Source organism: Aotus nancymaae, unplaced genomic scaffold, assembly GCF_030222135.1.
Source record: "Aotus nancymaae isolate 86718 unplaced genomic scaffold, 86718_ANA_hifiasm-v0.15.2.pri h1tg000022l_1, whole genome shotgun sequence".
Classification (NCBI taxonomy): domain Eukaryota; kingdom Metazoa; phylum Chordata; class Mammalia; order Primates; family Aotidae; genus Aotus; species Aotus nancymaae.
In genome coordinates, this window is record NW_026988435.1 from 48,601,007 (window position 1) to 48,625,745 (window position 24,739).

Sequence of the window (24,739 nt, forward strand, 5' to 3'; positions counted from 1 at the left end):
AGACCTCATCACTACAAAAAAATAAAAACTTAGCCAGGTATGGTGGCACGTGCCTGTGGTCCTAGTCACTTGGGAGGCTGAGGTGGGAGGATGGCTTCGCCTAGAAGATCAAGGCTGCAGCTAGCTGTGATTGTGCTTCCGCACTCTGGCCTTGGCGAAAAAGTAAGACCCTGGCTCAAAAAAAAAAAGGAATAAAGAGGAAAACTACAGACCAATATTCCTCACGAATATGGATATAAAAATCCTCAACAAGGCCGAGCATGGTGGCTCACACCTGTAATCCCAGCACTTTGGGAGGCCAAGGTGGGTGGATCACCTGAGGTCAGGAGTTCGAGACCAGCCTGGCCAACATGGTGAAACCCTGTCTCTACTAAAAACACAAACATTAGCCTGGCGTTGGTGGCAAGCAGCTGTAATCCCAGATACTTGGGAGGCTGAGGCAGGAGAATCACTTGAACCTGAGAGATGAAGGCTACAGTAAGCCAAGATTGTGCCACTGCACTCCAGCCTGGGCGACAGAGCAAGACTCCATCTCAAAGAAAAAAACAAATCTTCAACAAATGTTGGGTGCAGTGGCTCACACCTGTAATCTCAACACTTTGAGAGGCTGAGGTCAGGAGTTCAAAGCCAGTCTGTGCAACAAAGTGAGACCCAGCCTCTAAAAAATTTAAAACTTGGCCGGGCACAGTGGCTCATGCCTGTAATCCCAGCACTTTGGGAGGCCAAGGCAGTGGATCACCTGAAGTCAGGAGTTCCAGACCAGCCTGGCCAAGCGAGACTCTATCTCAAAAATAAACAAATTAATTAATCAATTTAATCAAGGAAGCAAAAACTTTGTATGGTGAAAACTATAAAACAGTCCTGAAAGAAATTAAGGATGACCTAAATAAATGGAAAGGCATCTGATATTCTCAAATTAGAAGATTTAATATTGTTAAAACAATATTGGCCAGGTGTGGTGGCTCACGCCTGTAATCCCAGTACTTTAAGAGGCTGAAGCAGGCAGATCGCTTGAGGCCAGGAGTTCGAGACCACCCTGGACAACATGGCAAAAGGCATCTCTACAAAATATTAAAAAATTAGCCAGGCATGGTGGTACACATCTGTAATCCTAGCTACTCAGGAAGCTGAGGCAGGAGACTCGATAGAACCCAGGAGGCGGAGGTTGCAGTGAGCTGAGATCGAGCCACTGCATTCCAGCCTGAGCAACAAGGAGAGACTCCATCTCAAAAAAGAAAAAAAAAAGATGACAATACTACCCAAAACAATCTACAGATTCAATGCAATCTCTATCAAAATCCCAACAGCACTTTTTGCAGAAAAAGAAAAACTCATCCTAAAATTCAGATATCTCAGGAGACCCCAAATAACAAAACCATCTTGAACGAGAAGAATAGATGGAGGGGAAATTTTTTTTTTTTTTTTGAGACAAAGTCTCGCTCTGTTGCCCAAGCTTGAGTGCAATGGTGCGATCTCGGCTCATGGCAACTTCCGCCTCCTGGGTTCAAGCGATTCTCCTGCTTCAGCCTCCCAAGAACCTGGGATTACAGGGACCTGCCATCACACCCGGCTACTTTTTTTATTTTTAGTAGAGACAGGGTTTCACCAGGTTGGTCAGGCTGGCTCAAACTCCTGACCTTGTGATCCTCCCACCTTGGCCTCCCTAAGTACTGGGATTACAGGTGAGAGCCACCACACCCGGCTTTTTTTTTTTTTTTTTTGAGACAGAGTCTTGCTCTGTCACCCAGACTGGAGTGCAGTGACACTATCTTGGCTCACTGCAACCCTCCGCCTCCTGAGTTCAAGCGATTCTCCTGCCTCAGCCTCCCAAGTAGCTGGGAGTACAGGTGCCCACCACCACGCCTGGCTAATTTTCGTATTTTTAGTAGAGATGGGGGTTTCACCATGTTGGCCAGGCTGGTCTTGAACTCCTGACCTCAGGTGATCCACCTGCCTCGGCCTCCCAAAGCACTAGGAATACAGGCATGAGCCACCGGAAAATCTCCATGACACTGTATTTGGCAATGACTTATTGCATCGTGACTCTAAAACACAGGCAACTTTAGTAGAGGAAACTTCTAGAGGACTGGGCGCAGCTCCCCACCGCGAGTAGCAGGAGGGGAGCACCAGATGCCACTCACCCCAGAGCAGCAGCCGCGTAGGCAGCGCCTGCAGAGCCGACTTCCTCACAGTCCCCCTGCAGAGCCTCCTGGATGAGCTCATCCAGCACCTGCTCCAGGTCCTGTGGAGAGACCAGCATGGGGTTGAAGGGAACGTCCCACCCAGGGCAGAAATCCTGGGTAACATGTTGTCACTGACAGTCTGCAGGATCTGGTGACAAAAGCACATGACCCCTGACACAGGGTCAGCTAGGCTGCTGCAGGAAAAGTGTCCCCTGGCAAACGGAAAGCGGATGGCCACAGAGCACCCTGGCCCAGACATCTCCAATCTACATCGAGCAGCCTCCGCTTCTGTGGCCACTCTTATGCTCCCACTCAGGACTCCCCGATCCCAAGAGGGGCTGGCGCCCAGTGCCTGCCCCTAAGCAGCCAGAGTGGCACAAGCCAGTTCCACAACCATAGAGTTAACAGGCTCTACTCCACAGTAAGGCACTGGTCAGGGGCCATACCCACCCTGCAGCCACACACATCAAGGGGCACACCCACCCCAGGCCAGGCCCATCAGGGTGCACAGTCACACAGGCCACACACACCAACAAAAACACATCCACCCCAAGGCCACGCCTATCAGACGACACAGCCACCCCAAGCCATGCCCACAGGGGACACACCCACCCAGGCCACACCCATCAGTAGGGACACCCACTCCCAAGTAACACCCAAAGGGGACAAGATCACACCCAACAGTGGGGACACACAACCCCCAGACATGACCACCAGGAAGACACACCCACTCTCAGGCCAGGCATACCGGGGCAGCACCTACCAGGAAGATACATCCACTCCAGGCCACACCCATCGGGGGGACACCCACCCTCAGCCATGTCCATGAGGGACACACCCACCCCCGCCGGGGGCACACCCACACCTAGGCCATGCCCATGAAGGCGTACAATGCTGCCCATGATCCTGTCAGGAATAGACAGGTGCTGAGTTCAGACACACAGGGGCTCAGGCCAGTGCTGAGAGGAAGCTCCCAAGATGAAGATGGGACTCCAGGCTGGGCCTGGATGGCGGGCCCCAGACCTGCCACCCGAGGCTGGCTGACTCTAGCAAGACCCCTCCCTGGACTCTCTGGAGACCAGGCACCACAGCCCACCCCCCGGAGTGGAGACCAAGGACACTAGTGCACAATGACCTAGAAGAGTCCCTACCTCATCAGAGTACACGGGCATGGGCTCTGGAGGAGGCAGCTCAGGCTGCACAGGGGGCTGGAAGAGGCCTGGTGCCGCGGACATGTTCAGTGCCAGGATGGGAGGCAGAGGCACTGGCGAGGGCGCAGGGGCAGGGAGAGGCTGCGGGAGACCGGGCAGGGGCGCATCTGGCTCTGCGCCACACTCCTCTCCTCTCCCTCCACCTGGAAGGAAATACACAGGAGGAAACGGCACTGCAGACACAGGCGCCTGGCACCACGGAGACCAAGGTCTGTGCAGGGACAGCCCCAGGCCACCCACAGTGACCCTGAGAACTGGCCTGCCCTCCTGAAGAGCAGCCACATGGGACACACACCCCACAGGGGACACGTCCACCTTCAGGTGAAAGACAAGCCCCAGGAGGTGAGGGAGCCAGGAGCCAGGCTTCACGGCCCCTCGGTGCACTCCCAGTGAGCTCTGAGCATGAGGGAGCACCACAGCCCTGGGCCCAAGACAAGACAGATGCTCAGGCTCCTGGGAGGCGTCCTGGCAGGAAAAAGCAGCTAGTCCCCTCACTACGACTGCGGCTTCACTCACCTGCTGTGTCCGAGCCGGGTCTCTGGGTGCCGACGGGCAGCTCTGTGGCCAGGCTCTCCCCAACGTACTTGTTCTGGGAGTTGAAGCTGCACACAGGGGTGTGACGAGGGATGGGGGGCAATGGCCCTCCATTGACAATTTCCCCAATGGACACCGTCAGCTTCCTGGTAATAAACACCGACTTCCTGGTCTTGGATAATCCCTCTGGTTCCAGGAAAGCAGACCGGTTCAGCTCCACACAGCTACCCAGACCACAAGAAGACACCAGAGGGCCGTCACCAGGGAAGAAGGCAGCTTTGCCCTCAGTGCCCCGCTGAGTGCTGCAAGCTGTCAGGCGTCCCACAGCCATGTGTAAAGGACAGAAAGCAGAGGCCCAGGTCCCATGGCCACCTGTCCTGGAGCCTCTGTGGTCCCCGGAACCACTGGGCCCAGCGAGTTAACAGACACACGCTGACTCACTCCTGCCTCCTGGCTGGCTCACCCAAAGCTGCCTGTTTTGTGAGGGCAGACCGGGAAGGAGGAGGCAGGCCGGGGGCAGGTGAGGAGGTGCAGGAGGCAGGGTGGGGACCCAGCAGTGGGTGTGGAGGGTAAGCTGCCGGTGTCTGACAGTGGGTCTCTGAGTCTCATCCTGGTCTTAAAAGACACTCTGCTCAGTAGCAGAGAAGACTCCGGCCTGGCCTGCAGTGCCTCCATCCCAGCTGTCAGAGGTTGCCTGCCGCCAGCTGGCAAAGGCACTCAAGGGAAACAAGAAGCCCTAACTTTTATCTTTAGGTTTGCTGACAACTCATGAAAAGGACTGATTTTCGAGTCAACAAAGAACTTGGTCTGAGCCCTCAATGGGCTGACAGCCAGGGTGTTGGGAACACCCCCAGCTATTCTGAGCCTCGTGTGTTCACCTGTACGGGAGAGGAACACACCTTCTCCAAGCGGGGCAGGCAGGCAGCCCCCCACGGCCCTGTATCAGAATTCGAAAGGAAACAGGAGAGAGGGGCCCGCAGTTCCACGCTCAGCTCTCACCCGTCAGAAATGGTGAGGCCGTGGCAGGTGAGGAAGTCAGTCGCCTCTTCGCAGCCTTGGAACAGCAGCATGCGCACCACGCCATCCAGGGGAAAGACGGTAGATCGCTGTGTGCTCACCGTGTACGCGAAGTTGAGCGCCCGGAGGGCATCCTTGCGGATCTGAAAGAAGCAGCCAATCACTGCAGTCTCAGAGAAAGGCCCAATCAGACAAATGCAGTCAGCCTGTGACCACAGGAACGGCCAGCGTGGGGACACGGGCTCCTCCTGGGGCTCAGCCCACCAGAAGGCGCTCTGGCAACATAGAATGACCCAAGCTTAGAGATCGCAGGTGGTCTGCTCAGTGGCGATGCTCAGGAATGCATGCCAAGTAAACACTCTCACAGAGAAGGATAGGCTGGGAAGGTTTTATTTATAAGAAAAATCAGGAAACAAACTGTCCACCAACAAGGCCAGGTGAAATCAGCTATGCAGCATCCACCGACATGAAGGTGCTGCAGAGGACCCCGGAGACTATGGAATGCCAGGAAGAAATGAATCATGGCATTATAACAAAAGCCTTAAAAAAAAAAGAGGCCAGGTGTGGTGGCTCACGCCTATAATCCCAGCACTTTGGGAGGCCAAGGTAGGAGGATCGCTTGAGCCCAGGACTTCAAGACCAGCCTGGGCAACATAGCTACATCCTATTCTCCACAAAAAATAATTTTTTTTAATTAGTGGGGTATGGTGGCATGCACCTGTGGTCCCAGTAACTAAGGAGGCTGACATGGGAGGATGGCTTGAGTCCAAGAGGTTGAGGCTGCAGTAAGCCCTGATCACACCACTGCACTCCAGCCTAAGTGACAGAGTGAGAACCAGTCTCCAAAAAAGACAACGGGGCTGCGTGCCGAGGCTCACACCTGTAATCCCAGCACTTTGGGAGACCAGGCGTACCACATGAGGTCAGGAGCTCAACACGAGCCTGGCCAACATGGTGAAACCTGGTCTCTACTCCAACAACAGAAAAATCAGCTGGGTGTGGTGGTGGGAGCCTATATTCCCAGCTACTGGGGAGGCTGAGGCAGGAGAACCACTTCAACCCAGGAGGTGGAGGCTGCAGTGAGCCGAGATGGCGCCACTGCACTACAGCCTGGGTGACAGAGTGAGACTCCATCTCAAAAAAATAAATAAAAATTTAAAACGACAAAGGAAAAACATAAAAATGCTAACAAAAATTACACTTGGGTGCTGGGGCTTTGGTGACTAAGCTGTTAGTCCTCTTCCAATGTTCTTTAATTCAAGCAATACAGCATTTGGCCTGTGCCTGGTACTGTCCTTAATGCTGAGAATACAACGGTGAACAATACAAAATCCCTGTCCCCACGTAGCGGACACGCTAGGGAAGAGAACAATGCCACGGAAAACGAGCACAGACAATACACAAAACGGCAATTTAGCGCGGCAAACGGACGGGGAGAAGAGGGAGCGCTGGCAGAGGCCGACTGAGGGCAGCAGCCAGGCCCCGTCTTGCCTCGGGGAGGTGCTGAGTTCAGACACACAGGGGCTCAGGCTGGAGCTGACAGCACCATGCGACTTTGTTAGCGGGAACAGCAGTGGGAACAGCAAGCACAAAGCCTCTGAGCAGGGATGCACGGGGCTGTGGGGACAGGCGGGTGCCTCTGTACACCACTGCTGGTGAAAACGGTTTTTCCAAAGAAAAACACTTGAATCATCTCTTTTGTTTAAAGTTATTAAAAATGGCCAGGCACAGTGGTTCACACATGTAATCCCAGCACTTTGGGAGGCCAAGGCGGGCAGATTACTGAGGTCAGGAGTTCAAGATCAGCCTGGCCAACATGGCAAAACCCCGTCTCTATTAAAAATACAAAAATTAGCTTGGCATGGTGGCACACGCCTGTAATCCCAGCTACTTGGGAGACAGGCTGAGGCAGGAGAATCGTTTGAACCTAGGAGGCAGAGGTTGCAGCGAGCCAAGACTGTGCCAGTGCACTGCAGCCTGGGCAACAGAGCGAGACTCTGTCTCAAAATAAATAAATAAATAAAGTTATTAAAATTGGTCAGCATTCTACTAACGATCATCATATATACAGTATTAACTTTAAGTTTCATTTTATTTTTTTTTTGAGAGAGGGTCTCTGTTGCCCAGTAGATCTTGGCTCACCGCAGCCTCAACCTCCCAGGCTCAAGCAATCTTCCCACCTCGGCCTCCTGAGTAACTGGGAATACAGGAGTGTACCACCACACCTGCCCAGCTGTTTTTTTTATTTTTAGTAGAGACGGGGTCTCCCTATGTTGGTCCAGAATTCCTGAGCTCGAGCAATTCTCCCACCTCAGTCTCCCAAGGTGCTGGGATGACAGGTGTGAGCCAAAGCACCCAGCCAGTATTAACTACAAGTGGCAAGTTAAGGAAAAGCTTTTCATTTGCTCCAGAACTTCGGTTGTCTGGCAACCTGCAGACCTGACAACAAGGAGCAAACCTGCAAAAGACTCTCTGATTGCGACATGACTGTGTGTTTAGTCAATTTACAGGAGGCCCTGATGTGTGACCAAAGAAATTATCTGGAGTCAGAGACGGATGGACCTAGGCAGGTCCTGAGGTCTCCCAGGCATCACCGTCCCCACACAGTGGCCACTGCAGGCTTGTGGAAGGGATCTAGGCCACCTCCTTGAACCCACTGCCAGAGTGGGCAGCACAGTGTGTGCGAGGTGAGGCAGTGGGTTCAAGGTGACCCTCTGTAAGGCAGGCGGCAGTCCTGGTCACGTCTCCCTGAACTGATACATGGAGGGCCCAGAACGGCAGGTGCCACAAGGGCTGGTCTGTCCTCATCCCCAAGTCCCATGGAACTGAAACGAAAGGACCAAGTGGAAACCCCGAAGACACTGAGTTTCCTCTGTGCAAACCTCAGGAGAGGGACCAGCCTTCCCACTGCTCTGCAGCCCCAGCACACGGCAAAGCACAGACACTGAGGCACCAACTAAAATAAACTTAGCACCATCGGCCTTACTCCAGAAACTTAGATTTAAAACATGAAGAACTTCAAAGTCAGGGATTTTGTGCGTAGATATGACATTTCTGTTTTTTAGTTAGTTTTCATGGATGATGATAGTGCTGAATTCAAATTGTGTTCTAAAGAGACTTTTTTTTTTTTTTTAGACAGTCTGGCTCTGTCACCCAAGTTAGAATGCAGTGATGCGATCTTGGCTCAGTGCAACCTCCGCCTCCCGGGTTCAAGCGATTCTCCTGCCTCAGCCTCCCGAGTAGCTGGGACTATGGGCACCTGCCACCACACTCAGCTGATTTTTGTATTTTTAGTAGAGACAGGGTTTCACCATATTGGCCAGGATGGTCTTGAATTCCTGACCTTGTGATCTGCCTGCCTTGACCTCCCGAAGTGCTGGGATTATACAGGCATAAGCCACCAAGCCAGGCTGTAAAGAGATTTTTCTTATCTGAACCATAAAACAGTATTTTCCATTGCACAGCCTTTCCGGATGGTGTCCAATGGTGCTAACTCTATTAAACAGGGCAACACTAGAAACTCCTCCGTGGGGCTGCCCCAAGGACGACACAGCCTCAGCCTGAGACCCGCTTGGAAAAGCTTGGAAGAGAAAAGCACTCGAATAGCACAGGAACAACCTGCTTTCTACCAACTCAGCAAGCACAGCTCATTTACTCACCTGATTAAAGTAACAGTGTAAAAGACAAGCATTCAGGTAAGAAGCTGACTGGACCAGTTTGAAAAATCTCACAAAATTATTACTGTTCAACGCAGCAAAAGCCTGAACAGCAAATTTCACCTCGGAGGAGTTTCTAACAGCAGGATGGAACTGTTGTACTTCTCTGTCAATTAAAGGAGAGAAAAGGGGTTGGAATGTTGTTTTTCATAAGACAAAATTTTCATAAAGATAGATATAATAACTAACAGATTTCGTTGGCCAGATGCTGTGGCTCATGCCTGTAATCCCAAAACATCGGGAGGCCAAGATGGGAGGATCGTTTGAGCCCAGGAGGTTGAGGCTGCAGTGAGCTAAGATCACATCACTATACTCCATCCTGGGTGACAGAGCAAGATCCTGTCTCAAATAATAACGATATTAGATTTCAACCACACTGAGAAGGAGGGTCTTGCTGGTGAAACATGCCACTAAATTCATAGTTTACTAACTTCAAAGCCACCATGCTTGAGCTGGTTTGATAGACAAAGGTCTCTTTCAAAAATATAATGAACAGAATAAACAAATTCAAGAAGCAGTTTAGCCATCAGTTACCAAAAAGTTACTTTAAAGTAATGCCGACTGTCAGCTGTGCTGGACGGTAAAGTCTAAGAAAACAAAAAACTTAACTCTTTGTTCAGAAATGAATTGATTTTGACTGAATTATTCATGATGGGAAACAAATGCTTATCACAAATAAAAAGACAATACAGCCATTCTCCATAACCAGTTTATCTACATGGCTTAATTTTACTTTTTGTTTTTTTTGGAAACAGAGTCTTGCTCTATCACCCAGGCTGCAGTGCAGTGGCACAATCACGGTTCACTACAGCCTCATCCTCCTGGCCTTAAGCAATCCTCTGATCTCAGCCTCCCAAAGTACTATGAGGCCATGAGCCACCACACCTGGTCTTTTTTTTTTTTTTTAAGAGATAGGGTCTTGCTTTGTCACCCACACTGGAGTGCAGTGGCATGATCACAGCTCATTGTAGCCTTGACCTCCTGGGTTCAAGGGGTCCTCTCACCTCAGCCTCTCCAGTAGCTGGAACTACAGGGGTTTTGTAGAGTAGGGTCTCACTATGTTGCCCAGGCTATACCAGGCTTAATTTTAACATTTAAAATTGGCAGGGCGCGGTGGCACATGCCTGTAATCCTAACACTTTGGGAGGCTGAGGTGGATGGATCACCTGAGGTCAGGAGTTCCAGACCATCCTGGCCAACATGGCAAAACCCCATCTCTACTAAAAATACCAAAAAGTTAGCCAGGCATGGTGGTGTGCACCTGTAATCCCAGCTACTCAGAAGGCTGAGGCAGGAGAATCACTTGAACCTGGGAGGCAGAGGTTGCAGTGAGCCGAAATCCAGCCTGGGCAACAGCGCAGGACTCAGTGTCAAAAATAAAATAAAAATTTAAAATCATTCACACATCTAGATATTCTTCCACACAGTTCTTGAAGAAAATACAAAGCTAAAAAAATGAGTTTCAGCATCAATAGGGGAATTTTAGAACTGAAGGGGACACTGCCCACCATCAAGTCCAGCTCAACACCACCACTGCTGGACACGGTGGCTCATGGCTGTCATCCTAGCACTTTGGGAGACTGAGCAGGCAGATCACAAGGTCAGGAGTTCAAGACCAGCCTGGCCAACATGGTGAAACCCCGTCTCTACTACAAAATACAAAAATTAGCTGGGCATGGTGACTCGTGCCTGTAATCCCAGCTACTCGGAAGGCTGAGGCAGGAGAATTGCTTGAACCGGGACCCGGGAGGTGGAGGTTGCAGTGAGCCAAGATCGCACCACTGCACTCTAGCCTGGGCTACAGAACGAGACTCCATCTCAAAAAAAATAAAAATAAATAAAAATAAATAAAACCACCACCACAAGCAGGGGCCAGAGAGCTTGCCAGACCTCTCAATGTCAGATCAGACCAGGGTTTTAAATTCATTCATTCTTACTACCCCATTCTTTGCATTTTTGTTTCACACAATTTTTTTCCTCTCATTTGGATCTTTGACAAAACTATCTGGAAACAGGGAGCTGCTAACAACCCTGCAGGGCAGCTAGAACTCCCTCTCCTGGTTCACTCACCTGTCTCACTAGGATTCCTTCCTCATGTCTCTCACTGGTGAGGAGAAACAGTTCTCGGAAGCGAGCGTGTGGGGCCTACATCAGATGTGCTGGTCAGGTGCACAACCCCATCACTCTTCCCCCAGCTCAGCTCCGCAGACTGCACAGCGAGACCGAGACTCCTATCCTCCCAACACCTGCTACCAGAGAGAACGCAGCACTATCGCTACTGCCAATCCTGAAAGCTCTCCTCCTGCTTAACGCCTGCCTTTGCAGACAAATTCGGATGTGGAAATTCACCTTAGAATGTCTCCCTTGTTGAGACTGAGCAGAACATTGTAGCCCTGGAACTCCGCTTCGCTGGCACAGAAGACACCCTTGTTTCTCAGGTCCTGGTACATTTCCTTCAGGCTCTGCAGGCACTTGGTCAGATTCTCATTATTGATCTTGGCATCAAAGGAAGACATGGGCTCCTCACACATGAAGTGGGCACAGTGGATGTGAAATCGGGTGCACTTCTCAATCAGGGACACCGTCAGCGGGTCGCAGAGGTGCTGCTGCGTGATATCCTGGCCACAGGTGAGGGGGAGGATCATACACACATTCCCATGCAGAGAGTCAGCTATGAGAAAGATCATGCTATGACCTCAATTTCTCACATTTCAATGTGAAACAAAGCCCATGATGCACGTTTTAATAGGACTTTGTAGTGATTTAAACAAAAGTACTTGTTTTTTTATTTTTTTGAGACAGGGTCTCGCTCTGTCACCCAGGCTGGAGTGCAGTGGTGCGGTCTTGGCTCACACAACCTCCGCCTCCCGGATTCAAGCAATTCTCCTGGCTCAGCCTCTTGAGTAGAGGACTTTATAGGTGTGTGCCACCATGCCCAGCTAATTTCTTTCTTTTTTTTTTTTTGAGACAGAGTCTAGCTCTGTGATCCAGCCTGGAGTACAATGGCACGACCTCAGCTCACTGCCACCTCCACCTCCCAGGTTCAAGTGATTCTCCTGTCTCAGCCTCCTGAGCAGCTGGGATTGCAGGCACCTGCCACAATCCCAGCTGCTCATTTTTTTAGTAGCGATGGGTTTTCACGGTGTTGGCCAGGCTGGTCTCGAACTCCTGACCTCGTGAACTGCCCACCACGGCCTTCCAAAGTGCTGGGATTACAGGCATGAGCCGCCATACCTAGCCACACCCAGCTAATTTTTGTATTTTCAGTAGAGACTGAGATTCACCATGTTGGCCAGGCCGGTCTCAAAACTTCTGACCTCAGGTGATCCACCCACCTTGGCCTCCTAGAGTGCTGGGATTACAGGTGTGAGCCACTGCACCCTGTCCATAAAGGTATATTTTTGAAACAGATAAAATACGTAACTGAGTAAAATAAAAATAACTATCAGTTTGACTTTGGAATTTGCATGCATTTTTTAGCGTCCAGGTTGGAAGCAGCCAATACCTTCCGTATGCCACGTGTGCGGTTCCACACGAAGTCATACCAGTCCCGCAGGCTGCCCTCCTTCTGGTCCATGATCTGGGTCACCAGGTAATCCATAGTCCTGCTGAGCACTGCCAGGGGCCGCAGCTCGTGGGGCAGAGGCTCCTCCTGATCGGCCGAGGACCGGCTGTACTCTTTCACGGCTGCTGCGTGGTCCACCTAGGGACACGAAGCAGAGATGGGCTGCCCGTGAGAAACACCTTGGGCCAGGCACAGTTATGCCTAAAAATGAGGGAAAATCACATACACACCCACACAGATCAATAGTTGAGAACACATTTTTTTCAACATAAAATTTCTGTTAAAAAGTGACAAAATTCAAAGGCAAAATAAATTGAGAAATTTGATTTGGCAAATACCACAAGGAGTTAAGACACGAGTGCGTCACGACAAACAGGAGGAACGTAGGTGAAGGCACATCTGCAAGCTCCAAAGCAGAGATGGGACAGGGAAGGGCCTCGAAGCATTTAACAGGTCTCAGCTCTGCTCACACACCAGCTGAAGTCTACACAGACCAGAAGTGAAACAGAGACAGGCAGTGAGGACTGCTGAGGGCACAGCAGCAGGGGCCAGCTGCCCACCTGGGGCCTGGAGCTGCATCTCCCACCTCAAAAGGAGGCTGATGACGTGGCCAAGAGGAGACGCAGAGACATCCGCAGGACAAGGCCCTGAGCACGCGCTCTCTGCTGCAGCAGGGGCCCCACACCTGCTGCTGGTCTGGGGACACCGCACTGGGCGAAGGGTGTATAAAGCCACCAGCCACAAAGAGGAGGAGAAGTCCACAAGCAAAATTCACAAAGTGCAAAGGATCTAAATTGGTGCAGCTTCCTGGGGAAACAACTGGGGAAGCTACACGGATAGTGTTCGGGAAAGGACAAACCCTCCAATGCAGGAATTAAATTCTCAGGATCTGAACAAAGTAATCTAAACACCAGAGAAACATGACACACAAGACCCCAAACCATATTATTAAAAGAGCTAAAAATTTAGAAACAGCCTATCTACTAATGGTAGAAGTGCAGAGTTTTGACAGAGCTACTAATAAAATGTGCCGTCATTTCTACATGCTCTAGTTCAGCATAACGAAGGAAAATGTTCATGACATAATTTTAAGTGGGAAAGAGACACATAAAATTATATCTAGAATATAATCCTGAATGTGCAAAACTTAAGCATAGAAAAGGATAAGAATGATTGTAAAAAGAAAAAAGCCAGATGTGGTGGCTCACGCCTGTAATTTCAGCACTTTGGGAGGCAGAGGCAGGTGGATCACTTGAGCTTAGGTGTTCAACACCAGCCTGAGCAACACGGCTGAGACCCCTGAGACCCCATTGCTACAGAAAAAATAAAACAATAACTGGGCATGGTGGACCATGCCTGTAATCCCAGCTACTCAGTAGGCTGAGTGGGAAGATCACCTGAGCCTGGGAAGTCGAGGCTACAGTGAGCCATGATTGCACCACTGCTCTCCAGCCCAGGTGAAAGAATAAAATCCTGTCTCCAAATAAATAAATAAATAAATATTTTAAACAACTCTATTTAAAAAAATTTGCATCAGGTCAAGCACGGTGGCTCATGTCTGTAATCCCAGCACTTTGGGAGGCCAAGACAGGTGGATCACTTGAAGTCAGAAGTTCAAGACCAGCCTGACCAACATGGAGAAACCCCGTTTCTACTAAAAATACAAATATTAGCAGGCATGGTGGTGCATGCCTATAATCCCAGCTACTCAGGAGGCTGAGGCAGGAGAATCACCTGAACCTGGGAGGCAGAGGTTGTGGTGAGCTGAGATCACGTCATTGCACTCCTACCTGGGCAATAAGAGTGAAACTCCTTCTAAAAAAAAAATTTAAAAAAAAAAAAAAAGAAAAAAGTGAAACTCTGTCTCAAAACAAAAAACAAAAAACTTGCATCTATATCTTATCATGTATAGGTACCAATTACAGAGTGAACATCTCACGACGCAAAAGAGCTGAATATGATTGTTAAGGGCACAAATACCCAATACCCTCTAAAACAAGCAAACACCTAAATCCAGTATGTACAGAATTACAAAAGAAGCCTCCTCCCCTGCACAGCCTGCCCCCACTCCACGGGGAGACGCAGGGCTCTGACCTGGTCAGTCCCGGGGATCACTTCAAACACGCTCAGCTGGCTTCGGGTCTCCCGCATATACCGCTCCTTCTCGGGACACATATCCAGGCAGGTCCCAACGAAAGTCCTCGCTTTGTCCAGATCGGTTCTTTTCACCCGAGCTAAATGACGTCAAGTGAAAGGTAAGAACGTACCACACGGTTAGCATGAACCTACAGAAGTATACTCTCATAATGATAAAAAGAAATTAAAACTTAAAACACACCCACATTACAAAGGAAAACAAAAATATCTGTCAGACTCTGAGCCTCAGAGAAAGAGGACTTAGGGTCTATTCTGCCAGGGAGTAGGACATCAAAGCTCCCAAAGACCCCTGGGTCTGCCGCTCTCCAACAGTCACAGACCTTCACTGCAGACTAAAAGTGGGGACGCAGCCTCACTTTCAGCCAGAGTTTTTAACTCCTGTCATAACCTCAATGACAAACTCTCATGGTGCAGGATGTTTACTAGAAGGATTCACTCATTACAACTGCAAACATTCCAAATATTGGCCGGGCATGGTGGCTCACGCCTATAATCACAGTACTTTGGGAGGCCGAGGCAGGGGGATCAGAGGTCAGGAGTTTGAGACCAGCTTTGCCAACATGGTGAAACACCATCTCTATTAAATATACAAAAATCAGCCAGGCATGGTGGTGGGCGCCTGCAATCCCAGCTACTCAGGAGGTTGAGGCAGGAGAATTGCTTGAACCTGGGAGGGGAAGGTTGCAGTGAGGTGTGATCACGCCACTACACTTCAGCCTGAACAGCAAAGCAAGACTCCATGTTAAAAAAAAAAAAAATACAAAATTAGCCAGGCATGGTGACACATGCCTACAATCCCAGCTACTTAGCTACTTGGGAGGCTGAGGCAAGAGAATCACTTGAACCAGAGAGGTGAAGGTGAGCCAAGATCACGCCATTGCGCTCGAGCCTGGGCAACAGGAGTGAAACTCCATCCCAAAAAAAAAAAGAAAAACAGAAAAATTCTAATACCTGGTGTATCACAACTGTAATCCCAGCACTTTGGGAGGCCGAGGAGGGCAGATCGCAAGGTTAAGAGTTCGAGACCAGCCTGGCCTACATGGTGAAACCCCATCTCTACTAAGAATACAAAAATGAGCTGGGTACGGAGGTATGCACCTGTAGTCCCAACTACTTGGGAGGCTAAGGCAGGAGAATTCGTTGAACCCAGGCGACGGAGATTGCAGTGAGCCAAGATGCACCACTGCACTCCAGCCAGGGCAACAGAGCAAGACTCCATCTCAGGAGGAAAAAAAGAAAAAGAAAAATTCTAATACCTAATGATTTTATTTTGAATACAAAAATCACTATATCAGTGACACAATGTATGATGGCAGCTTTTATTACCAAATAGTAAGGAAACACTGTGATTATTCTAATTATCCACAGCTTTTAAAAAAAGGGATAGCTGAATTTTTTTTTTTTTTTTGAGACAGAGTCTCACCCTGTAACCCAGACTGGAGTGCAGTGGCGCAATCTCATTTCACTGTAACCTCTGCCTCGAGGGTTCAAGCAATTCTCCTGCCTCAGCCTCCTAAGGAGCTGGGACTACAGGTGCACACCACCGTACCCAGCTAATTTCTGTTGTTCTAATTCCACCATAACCTCTGCCCGTCAGAAACCCACTCCCTCGGCCAGGCGTGGTGGTTCACACCTATAATCCCAGCACTTTGGGAGGTGGGTGGATCACCTGAGGTCGAGAGTTCTAGACCAGCCTGGACAACATGGTAAAACTCTGTCTCTACTAAATATACAAAAAATTTGCTGGGCATGGTGGCACATGCCTGTAATCCCAGCTACTCGGGAGGCCAAGGCAGAAGAATTGCTTGAACCCAGGAAGGGAGGTTGCGGTGAGCTGAGATCTCGCCATCGCACTCCAGCCTGGGCAACAAGAGCGAGACTCATCTCAAAAAAAAGAAAAAAAAAGCAACCTGCTCCCTCTACAGACATGAGCCCATCCTTTTGCCTGCTCCCACTACTATCTTGTACACACATAAGCAAACATATTTGAACGTATATGTACACACACACAGAGCACTCACTCCAAGGAAGACTGGCCGACCATGAAGCTCAGACACAGCACATCAGAGGCCCTGAGACTCAACAGCAACAGAGCCCACTGGAAAGAAGCAGCTCCCGCTCTGATGGCGCCCAAGAGGACGACCGCACCAGGCCCCAGAACCTCTGCCGCCTTGCCCCATACCTTGCCGCATGATCCTGTCTCTCTGGTCAAGCAGGCGGTACTTCTCCTTGGACGTCTCAGCCACGGTGCCTATCAGGGCGCTGAGGGGCGGCACACATGGCCCGAGGCCCTCGGAGCCCTCGGAGCCTGAGTCCAAAGAGTCTCCCTCAAATTGGTGGGCCTTGAGGAGACTTGGCTTCTTCACTGGAGAGCTATAAAGTAAACACCACATTGAGGGCCCTTGTACCGGAAAGGCCTTTAGAGGGTTTTCATTTCTGAACACGTCCCCTCATCTTTCAAGACTTTCTGGTCCTCTGAAGTTGAGAAACTACAACCACTAAAATGAGGAGTCCTGATAAAGATGGGGATATGCACAAAAGCGTTATCCACATGATTCACTGACCTTAATAGGATTCTGAAATATTTCATACTTTTGAAAAACAAAGATAGCCTGGGCAACATAGTGAGACCTCATCTCTACAAAAAATTTAAAAATTAGGCATCTGGCATGTGCCTATAGTTCCAGCTACTCAGGAGGCTGGGGTGAGAGGCTTGCTTCAGTCTGGCAGGTGGAGGCTGTAGTGAGCTGGAACTGCACTGCTGCACTCCAGCCTGGGCAACAGAGCAAGACTCCATCCTTACCACCCCTCCAAAAAAAACAAGATAGACGCATTTAAACAGCTGAAAGGAACACTTACAAATTTCTAACTCAAAAAAATGAAACTTGCATGAAAAACACCTTTAATATAAGTATTATGCCTACATGTTTTAAAACAGAAGTTTATTTTGGCAGAAGGACATACTGAAAGGAACTGGGCATCCTCTCTCAGCTTCCCCATTTTCTGGTTTTTATCATTTTCTAAACTTGAATGTCAAAGAAGATATGTCAAAGCAGCAACTAAACTGCTCATCACAAAATGGAAAGTAAGAAAAATACATTGACGAAAAGATAAGAAGACAGATTAAGCTGGAGACCTGTCAAAGTAGGCCTGGTGTGAAAAGGAAAAGCCTTTCAGAACAGAGTTCCCCCGACAGACAAGGCAGCCAGGGGAGCGCACATCACCCGCCAGCTCACACAACTAACACAGCCAACAGCATCTGCTTCGCCGTGATAACCTGCACCTGCAAAAAGTTATGCTGTCCTTCCTAGAGGAGACAGATTTTTAGGGGGGGAAAAAAGTCATGCTGGAAACTGCTAGAAGTGATTATTAAAAATGCATGGTGTGGCCAGGTGGGTGGCTCACACCTGTAGTCGGGAGTTCAAGACCAGCCTGGCCAACACAGTCAAACCCTGTCTCTACTAAAAATACAAAAATATTAGCCAGCATGGTGGAGTACCTGTAATGCCAGCTACTAGAGAGGCTGAGGCAGGAGAACTTCTTGAACCTGGGAGGCAGAGGTTGCAGTGAGCCAAGATCGCACCACCAAACTCCAGCGTGGGCAACAAAGACTCCATCTTAAAAAAAAAAAAAAGAGGCCGGGCACAGTGACTCATGCCTGTAATCCCAGCACTTTGGGATGCCAAGGCAGGTGGATCACCTGAGGTCAGGAGTTCGAGAACAGCCTGGCCAACATGGAGAGACCCCGTCTCTATTTAACAAAATAAAAAAAAAGACAGCACTTTGAGAGGCCGAGGCGGGTGGATCACGAGGTCAAGAGATCGAGACCATCCTGGTCAACATGGTAAAACCCTGTCTCTACTAAAGGTACAAAAAATTAGCTGGGCACGGTGGCACATGCCTGTAATCCCAGCTACTCAGGAGGCTGAGGCAGGAGAATTGCCTGAACCCAGGAGGCGGAGGTTGCGGTGAGCCGAGATCACGCCATTGCACTCCAGCCTGGGTAACAAGAGCGAAACTCCATCTCCAAAAAAAAAAAAAAAAAGAATGCATGGTTTATTTCAGCCAGTTAGATGTCTTGAGGAAAAAAGTTATTGCTTATACGTTTACATGCCAAGTGGAACTGCACTCAACTGCAGTGGAATTCAGGACAAGATGAGCGAGATTTGCTACTATACCCTGTGAGGCAGGCAGCCACAGGGTGCCAGGCTGCAAGTGTCTGTTCCGCAGAGCAGGCACTGTGTGTCCTCAGTGAGCAGCCTCCCCCGGTCTCCTGTAACAGCTGCTGTAGCTGAAAGGCCTTCACCAGCTACAGCAACTGTGTGACGAGATCCTCCCATAGAAAATGCCAAGATGGAAACAAACAAAAAGGCCAGCCCCGAAGGAAGGCTTTCTCAGCAACCTTGACCCAGCCGGCCCCGAAGGAAGGCTTTCTCAGCAGTCTTGACCCAGGCCGGCCCCGAAGGAAGGCTTTCTCAGCAACCCTGACCCAGGCCGGCCCCGAAGGAAGGCTTTCTCAGCAACCCTGACCCAGGCCGGCCCCGAAGGAAGGCTTTCTCAGCAACCTTGACCCAGGCCGGCCCCGAAGGAAGGCTTTCTCAGGAACCTTGACCCAGCCGGCCCCGAAGGAAGGCTTTCTCAGCAGCCTTGACCCAGGCCGGCCCCGAAGGAAGGCTTTCTCAGCAACCTTGACCCAGGCCGGCCCCGAAGGAAGGCTTTCTCAGCAGCCCTGACCCAGGCCGGCCCCGAAGGAAGGCTTTCTCAGCAACCCTGACCCAGGCCGGCCCCGAAGGAAGGCTTTCTCAGCAGCCTTGACCCAGGCTGGCCCCGAAGGAAGGCTTTCTCAGCAACCCTGACCCAGGCCGGCCCCGAAGGAAGGCTTTCTCAGCAGCCTTGACCCAGGCCGGCCCCGAAGGAAGGCTTTCTCAGCAGCCTTGACCCAGGCCGGCCCCGAAGGAAGGCTTTCTCAGCAGCCTTGACCCAGGCCGGCCCCGAAGGAAGGCTTTCTCAGCAACCCTGACCCAGGCCGGCCCCGAAGGAAGGCTTTCTCAGCAACCTTGACCCAGGCCGGCCCCGAAGGAAGGCTTTCTCGGCAACCTTGACCCAGGCCGGCCCCGAAGGAAGGCTTTCTCGGCAACCTTGACCCAGGCCGGCCCCGAAGGAAGGCTTTCTCAGCAACCTTGACCCTAGGGCATGTGAGAACAAGACAGGACAGTACCACTGCTCTCCACCTTCTCTGCAGCTGGCAGGTACCAGTGTCAGAAAATTCTCTCTCCTGGCTGAGAGCACCAGTCCCACACAGACCCACCTCCACACGGCCCATGCTGGCCGGAGGGGCATGCTCAGGAACCCCTGCCCCTCGACCCTCAAGCATCCCTGACAACTGGCTCTTGTTTCCTCACCACCACCCCCCACCCCACAGCCCCGACTCAGGTGTCACTGTAGGGCAGTATTTCCTGGTACTTCCCAAATAAGGTCATTAGGAGGGGCCATCACACCTTTTATTCAGCAGGCTGCTAGCACCAGCCCTCCCTGTGGCCTTGCCAAGAGGAGAGTGCTGAAACGATGTGTCTTCCGGGCTCGGGCTGACCACAACATCACCAGGCTTCTTCTCCTTCAGGGAAAAGGGTTTCTTATTGGGGCCTGAGGACATAGGAGGCAGAAAAGAGTTTATGCAGTCACAGATCACCTGGTACTAGACTTTGTCACTTTGTTTTTGAGAAAGTAATATTCTTTTCATTGTCACAGGAGGTTAGAGAAGAGCCCAAGGGAATAACTGAGATGCAAATCCACGCAGAGCCAGCCTCCCCGACTGCCTGGGGAAAAGGCCCACACTCAAAGGGTTTGTACAGAGCAAGAGAAACCGAAGAGAGGGCCAGGCCACACACAGTGGCTCATGCCTGTAATCCCAGATCAGCCTGGGCAACGTAGTGAGATCTCGTCTCTAATAAATAAATAAACAAAAATAATTTTTTAAAAACTGAGAATTGAAAACTCACTTATTTTCTTCCTGTGCCAAAAGATCGCCATGTCTTTATGCAAACTTTTCCCCTTCTTTCTAGCCAGGGCTGCAGATGCCTAGAAAACAACCACCAAGTGTGAGTACATCAGGAGACTAAAGGAAATGAGACTGAAAACTCAAACGCAGTAAGCAAAACATCCACCCAAAGGCACCAGGAGCCCCTGTCCTCCGTACACCAGTGATACCCCCATCCCCCACCTGCTGCCTGCAGAGCCTTCGGCTGTGGCCACAGCAGTCGTCTCCCTTATCTGTCTCACAAGCATCTATTTGCTCTGCTCTTTTTTTCGAATTAACAACTTTGCCTCACAGAACTCACAAACTTGGCCTCTGGCATTTAGTGAGATGATTTTCACCAGCTAATTACATATACAGAAACCAAGTTTTCCAAGTCACAATGAAGCGTAAGAGGAAGCTGCAGAATAACACACAAGATGCCATTTATCACAGAAAACACACAAAACCAACCACCTCTTAGTCTCCTTGTAGATACTCATAAAAACGTCTAGAAAAACAGACACCACACTAGGTAACTGGACTGCTCTTGGGTAACAGGAGAGATGAGGGTGTTCGGCTTTGTCCGTACCAATGAATTGCTTATAAAGGCAGTGTATTTACATATTAGGTCATGAACTATTTAATGTTCAGCTGGGAAAATGAGCACATTGCAACAGGCAAAAAATGACTTTAAAAACAAATGAGGGGCTAGACACGGTGACTCACGCCTGTAACCTCAGCACTTTGGGAGGTTGAGGTGAGTGGATCTCAAGGTCAGGTGTTCAAGACTAGCCTAATCAATATAGTGAAACACTGTCTCTACTACAAATAAATTAGCCAGGCATGGTGGCAGGTGCCTGTAATCCCAGCTACTCAGGAGGCTGAGAAAGGCAAATCACTTGAACCTGGGAGGTGGAGGGTGCAGTGAGCCAAGATCTTGCCACTGCACTCCAGCCTGGGCAACAGTGCAAGACCCCATGTCAAAAAAAGAAGAATAAGGTATTTGAGGCTGGGTGTGGTGGCTCACACCCGTAATCCCAGCACTTTGGGAGGCCAAGGTGGGCAGATCACCTAAGGTCAGAGTCTGAGACTAGCCTGACCAACACGGAGAAACCCCATTTCTACTAAAAAAAAATACAAAACTAGCAGGACATGGTGGTGCATGCCTGTAATCACAGCTGCTCGGGAGGCTGAGGCAGGAGAATTTCTTGAACCCGGGAGGCAGTGGTTTCAGTGAGCCAAGATTGTACCATTACACTCCAGCCTAGGCAATAGTGAAACTCCGTCTCAAAAAAAAAAAATAAATAAGATATTTGAGTAATTTCCCTATATTAAACAAATAACTGATAGACCATGATGGGCCCCCCAAAAAGAAAAACAAGTTTTACAGTGACGTGGTTCAAATCTAGGGTAACAAATGGCAATACAGAAATACTCACATGATCAAAGAAATGCACCACTGCGAGCTTTTTGCTGCGCCTGGTAAAGATGCGCTGCACTTTAGCAATTTTGCCAAAATGGTTCTCCAGGACGGTCCTGTTGTTCAGGTAGTCAGGGACGTTCTTGCACTGGATCGCTGTGACTTCAGAGGGAGCCAAGCCCCCTAGACTATCTGTGCTCTCGCTTCTTTTACTCTGACGCACAGGAGTTCCTCTTAAAGAATCTAGGGGTTCAGAGAACAGACACTTAAACCATCAGATGTAACGCTTTCTAACAACAGGAGGCACCACCTGTGTAAAAGCAAAGATGTTCACAGGTGTAAGACCTGCTCCATATGACATGTAGAATCCCTAATGTGTTTTTTTGTTTTTTTTTGAGACAAAGTCTCGCCCTGTTGACCAAGCTGGAGTGCAGTGGTGCGATCTTGGCTCACTGTAACCTTTGCCTCCTGGGTTCAAGTGATTCTCCCTCCCTCAGCCTCCAGAGTAGCTGGGATTACAGGTGCCCGCCACCACATCCGGCTAATTTTGGTATTTTTAGTAGAAGAGGGGTTTCACCATGTTGGCTGGGCTGGTCTTGAACTCTTGACCTTGTGATCCACCCACCTCAGCCTCCCAAGGTGCTGAGATTATAAGCATAAGCCACCGCGCCCAGCCTAGAATCCCTAATGTTTATAGGAGATTTATCTGAAAAATCAAGCTAACACCCAGAGAAACTTACTGGGAAACTGCCAGCAGGATTTACACTATGTTCCACATTTTCAGAACTCACCTTCTTTTTTCTCTCTACTTTCAGTTTCTTCCTCTTTATTCAAACCTGCAATCCGGGAAGGTGCCAGTAGAGACTGGCTCCCTCCTTGGGTAGCCACGTGGTCACTTTCTCCAGACTCCACAAAGCCAATTTCCTTTTTGGACTCCTTGTTGCCCAGGCGACCTACTTCTTTATTGCTTTTGAAAACATCCTGTATTGTCCGACCAAACAAAGTACCTCCCCGGGGTCTATTCAGGCGGACAGGTCGTTTATCTGGAGGCTGATCCCCCCTGGACAGAGGATCAGAATCTTCTGCTGTCTCATGGCCATGTCTCCTTGGGGAGCGATCCTGGTCCTCCTTCCTTTTCAGGCCTTTCATTAGGCTGGGAGGTGGTTCCACCTGGGAAACAGCTTCTTCACACCCCTGCCTGACACCTGCTTTGCTGACCTGGAAGGGTTCACCCAAAACTGCAGATGACGACACAGGGAAGCTACTGAAGCTATTATTAGAACTTCCAAACACTGACTTAGGTCCTCTCTTCTCTTCCTCTACATTTTGGTTTGACAAAGCAGGGGTAAAAGCAGATAATGAATTATTGCTACTAACTGGTTTTGAAAAGGTAAAATTTGAATTGGTAGCTGAACTACTTGTTACTTGAGGAAAAGAGAAAGGGGTCAGGCCTCCAGGGGCACTAATTGGGTGGGAAAATGTGAAAAACCCGGAAGCAATTTGGCTCTGGGTTTTCTCTGGCTCAGCAGCAGCCCCCAGTTTTGGTTTGAACATTGCGTTTTCCAGAGGTTTAAAACCGAATTCCGTTTTCCCAAAACCAGAACTCACTATTTCTCCAGTTTCTTGTCCAAAAGTAGAAGTGCTTGGGAAAGCCCCAACACCGGTGGGTGATTTAAAACTAAATCCTGGGTTTCCCAGCACAGATGAACTTGAAGGCCCAGAGGCTACAAAGGTGGATGTGTGGTCAAGTCCAGAAAAGAGTCCAACGGTTGAGGTTTGGGTGAACCCTAATGTTTGCGCTGAAGAGGAGTGACTCACTCCAGAAGATGCTGGAAAGCTGGATACCTGGGAAAATCCTGAGCTCTTCCCACATAAGGTACTGTTTTGTCCAAAAAGAGGCTGACCAAATCGAAACGGCGCCTTGGACGGGAATGTTGTTACGCAACTACCAGAAGACGCCGAAAAAGCACTAGGCTGCTGCCCACTGAAAGGATTAGTTGGGTTCATCTTCTGATCCAATTATTAGAAGGTAATAAGTATTACGTGTACAAAACTAATTCGAGTTCTGAAACAGCCTCCCCTTCGTCTTCATAACAAGCTGAAAGACAAAAATTCAGATCATCACAGCTAAGTTCTGCTACAAAATTAAGAAAGGAATTTTTGAACACAGTCATATAAGGATAACTATTCCAAAGGCAGACAAAGGACTATTATTTTCTGGGAGCCAACGGGTTCTTTTGTTGGAGAATGGCGTAGAGACCGGTACAAATAATTACTTTGTTACAGAGGTTTAAAGCGTGATCCTTTAAGATTAAAAAAAAAAAAAAAAAAAAATGGCCGAATGACTGAGTTGGTAAATTCATGAAAAACCTCCACTGGCAGTAAGAAAATGAACGCTGTTCCTCCTTACGACTTAAGAGATGGATTTCTCCCGACCGCCTGCACTCTCTACAGCCGGAGAACCGGACCGTAGTAACGCAGCCAGAACGTTAGCGTTTCGGGGCCTCCTCCCACCCGGCTTCCCTCGGGGCGGCCGCGCGCCAAGCGCGTCCTCGCGCACTCCTTTACCGCCCCGGCGACCCCGCAGCCGGCCGAAGGGTGAGGCGCCGCCACGGAGCTGCGGACCCCGGCGGGGACGGCGTGCCCGGAAGCCTAAGCTTCCGCCCAGCGCAGCCCGAAAAGGCGGAGGCCGCGGTCCCGCCCCGGGCTCGCCGGGGCCGCCGACGACGCAGCGCTCCCTTAGAGATGACGGGGAGGGCCCGGCGCCGGCCCAACCCCCTCGCTCACCGTCTCGCCGCTGGACCCCGAGGCCCGCGCAGCTCCCGGACCTACCGAAAGGACGAGACGCGCAAGCCCAGCCGGCGGCCGCGACACCGCCACTGCGCACCGCGGACGGAAAACGCGGCGGACCGAAAACGCG

General features: G+C 50.1%; 1 protein-coding gene across 3 annotated transcripts in view; it reads right to left on the reverse strand.

Moving 5' to 3' along the window:
• The window catches only part of MCM3AP (minichromosome maintenance complex component 3 associated protein), a 53,635-nt gene that overhangs the window by 28,297 nt on the left and 599 nt on the right, over positions 1-24,739 (reverse strand). The window contains exons 1-14 of one of the 3 annotated variants that reach the window (XM_064380274.1): positions 24,652-24,710; positions 22,611-23,917; positions 21,839-22,062; positions 20,383-20,461; positions 19,882-20,026; positions 16,566-16,756; positions 14,321-14,460; positions 12,167-12,364; positions 11,011-11,279; positions 8,605-8,767; positions 4,928-5,088; positions 3,911-4,152; positions 3,335-3,537; positions 2,142-2,242 (exon numbers count right to left, since the gene is read on the reverse strand). In XM_064380274.1, coding sequence (XP_064236344.1) covers positions 2,142-2,242; positions 3,335-3,537; positions 3,911-4,152; positions 4,928-5,088; positions 8,605-8,767; positions 11,011-11,279; positions 12,167-12,364; positions 14,321-14,460; positions 16,566-16,756; positions 19,882-20,026; positions 20,383-20,461; positions 21,839-22,062; positions 22,611-23,826 — 3,332 coding nt within the window. In that variant the 5' untranslated portion in view covers positions 23,827-23,917; positions 24,652-24,710. Of the gene's footprint in view, positions 1-2,141; positions 2,243-3,334; positions 3,538-3,910; positions 4,153-4,927; positions 5,089-8,604; positions 8,768-11,010; positions 11,280-12,166; positions 12,365-14,320; positions 14,461-16,565; positions 16,757-19,881; positions 20,027-20,382; positions 20,462-21,838; positions 22,063-22,610; positions 23,918-24,606; positions 24,711-24,739 lie in introns of those variants that run through there. The other 2 variants (XM_064380276.1, XM_064380275.1) reach the window with 2 other exon arrangements.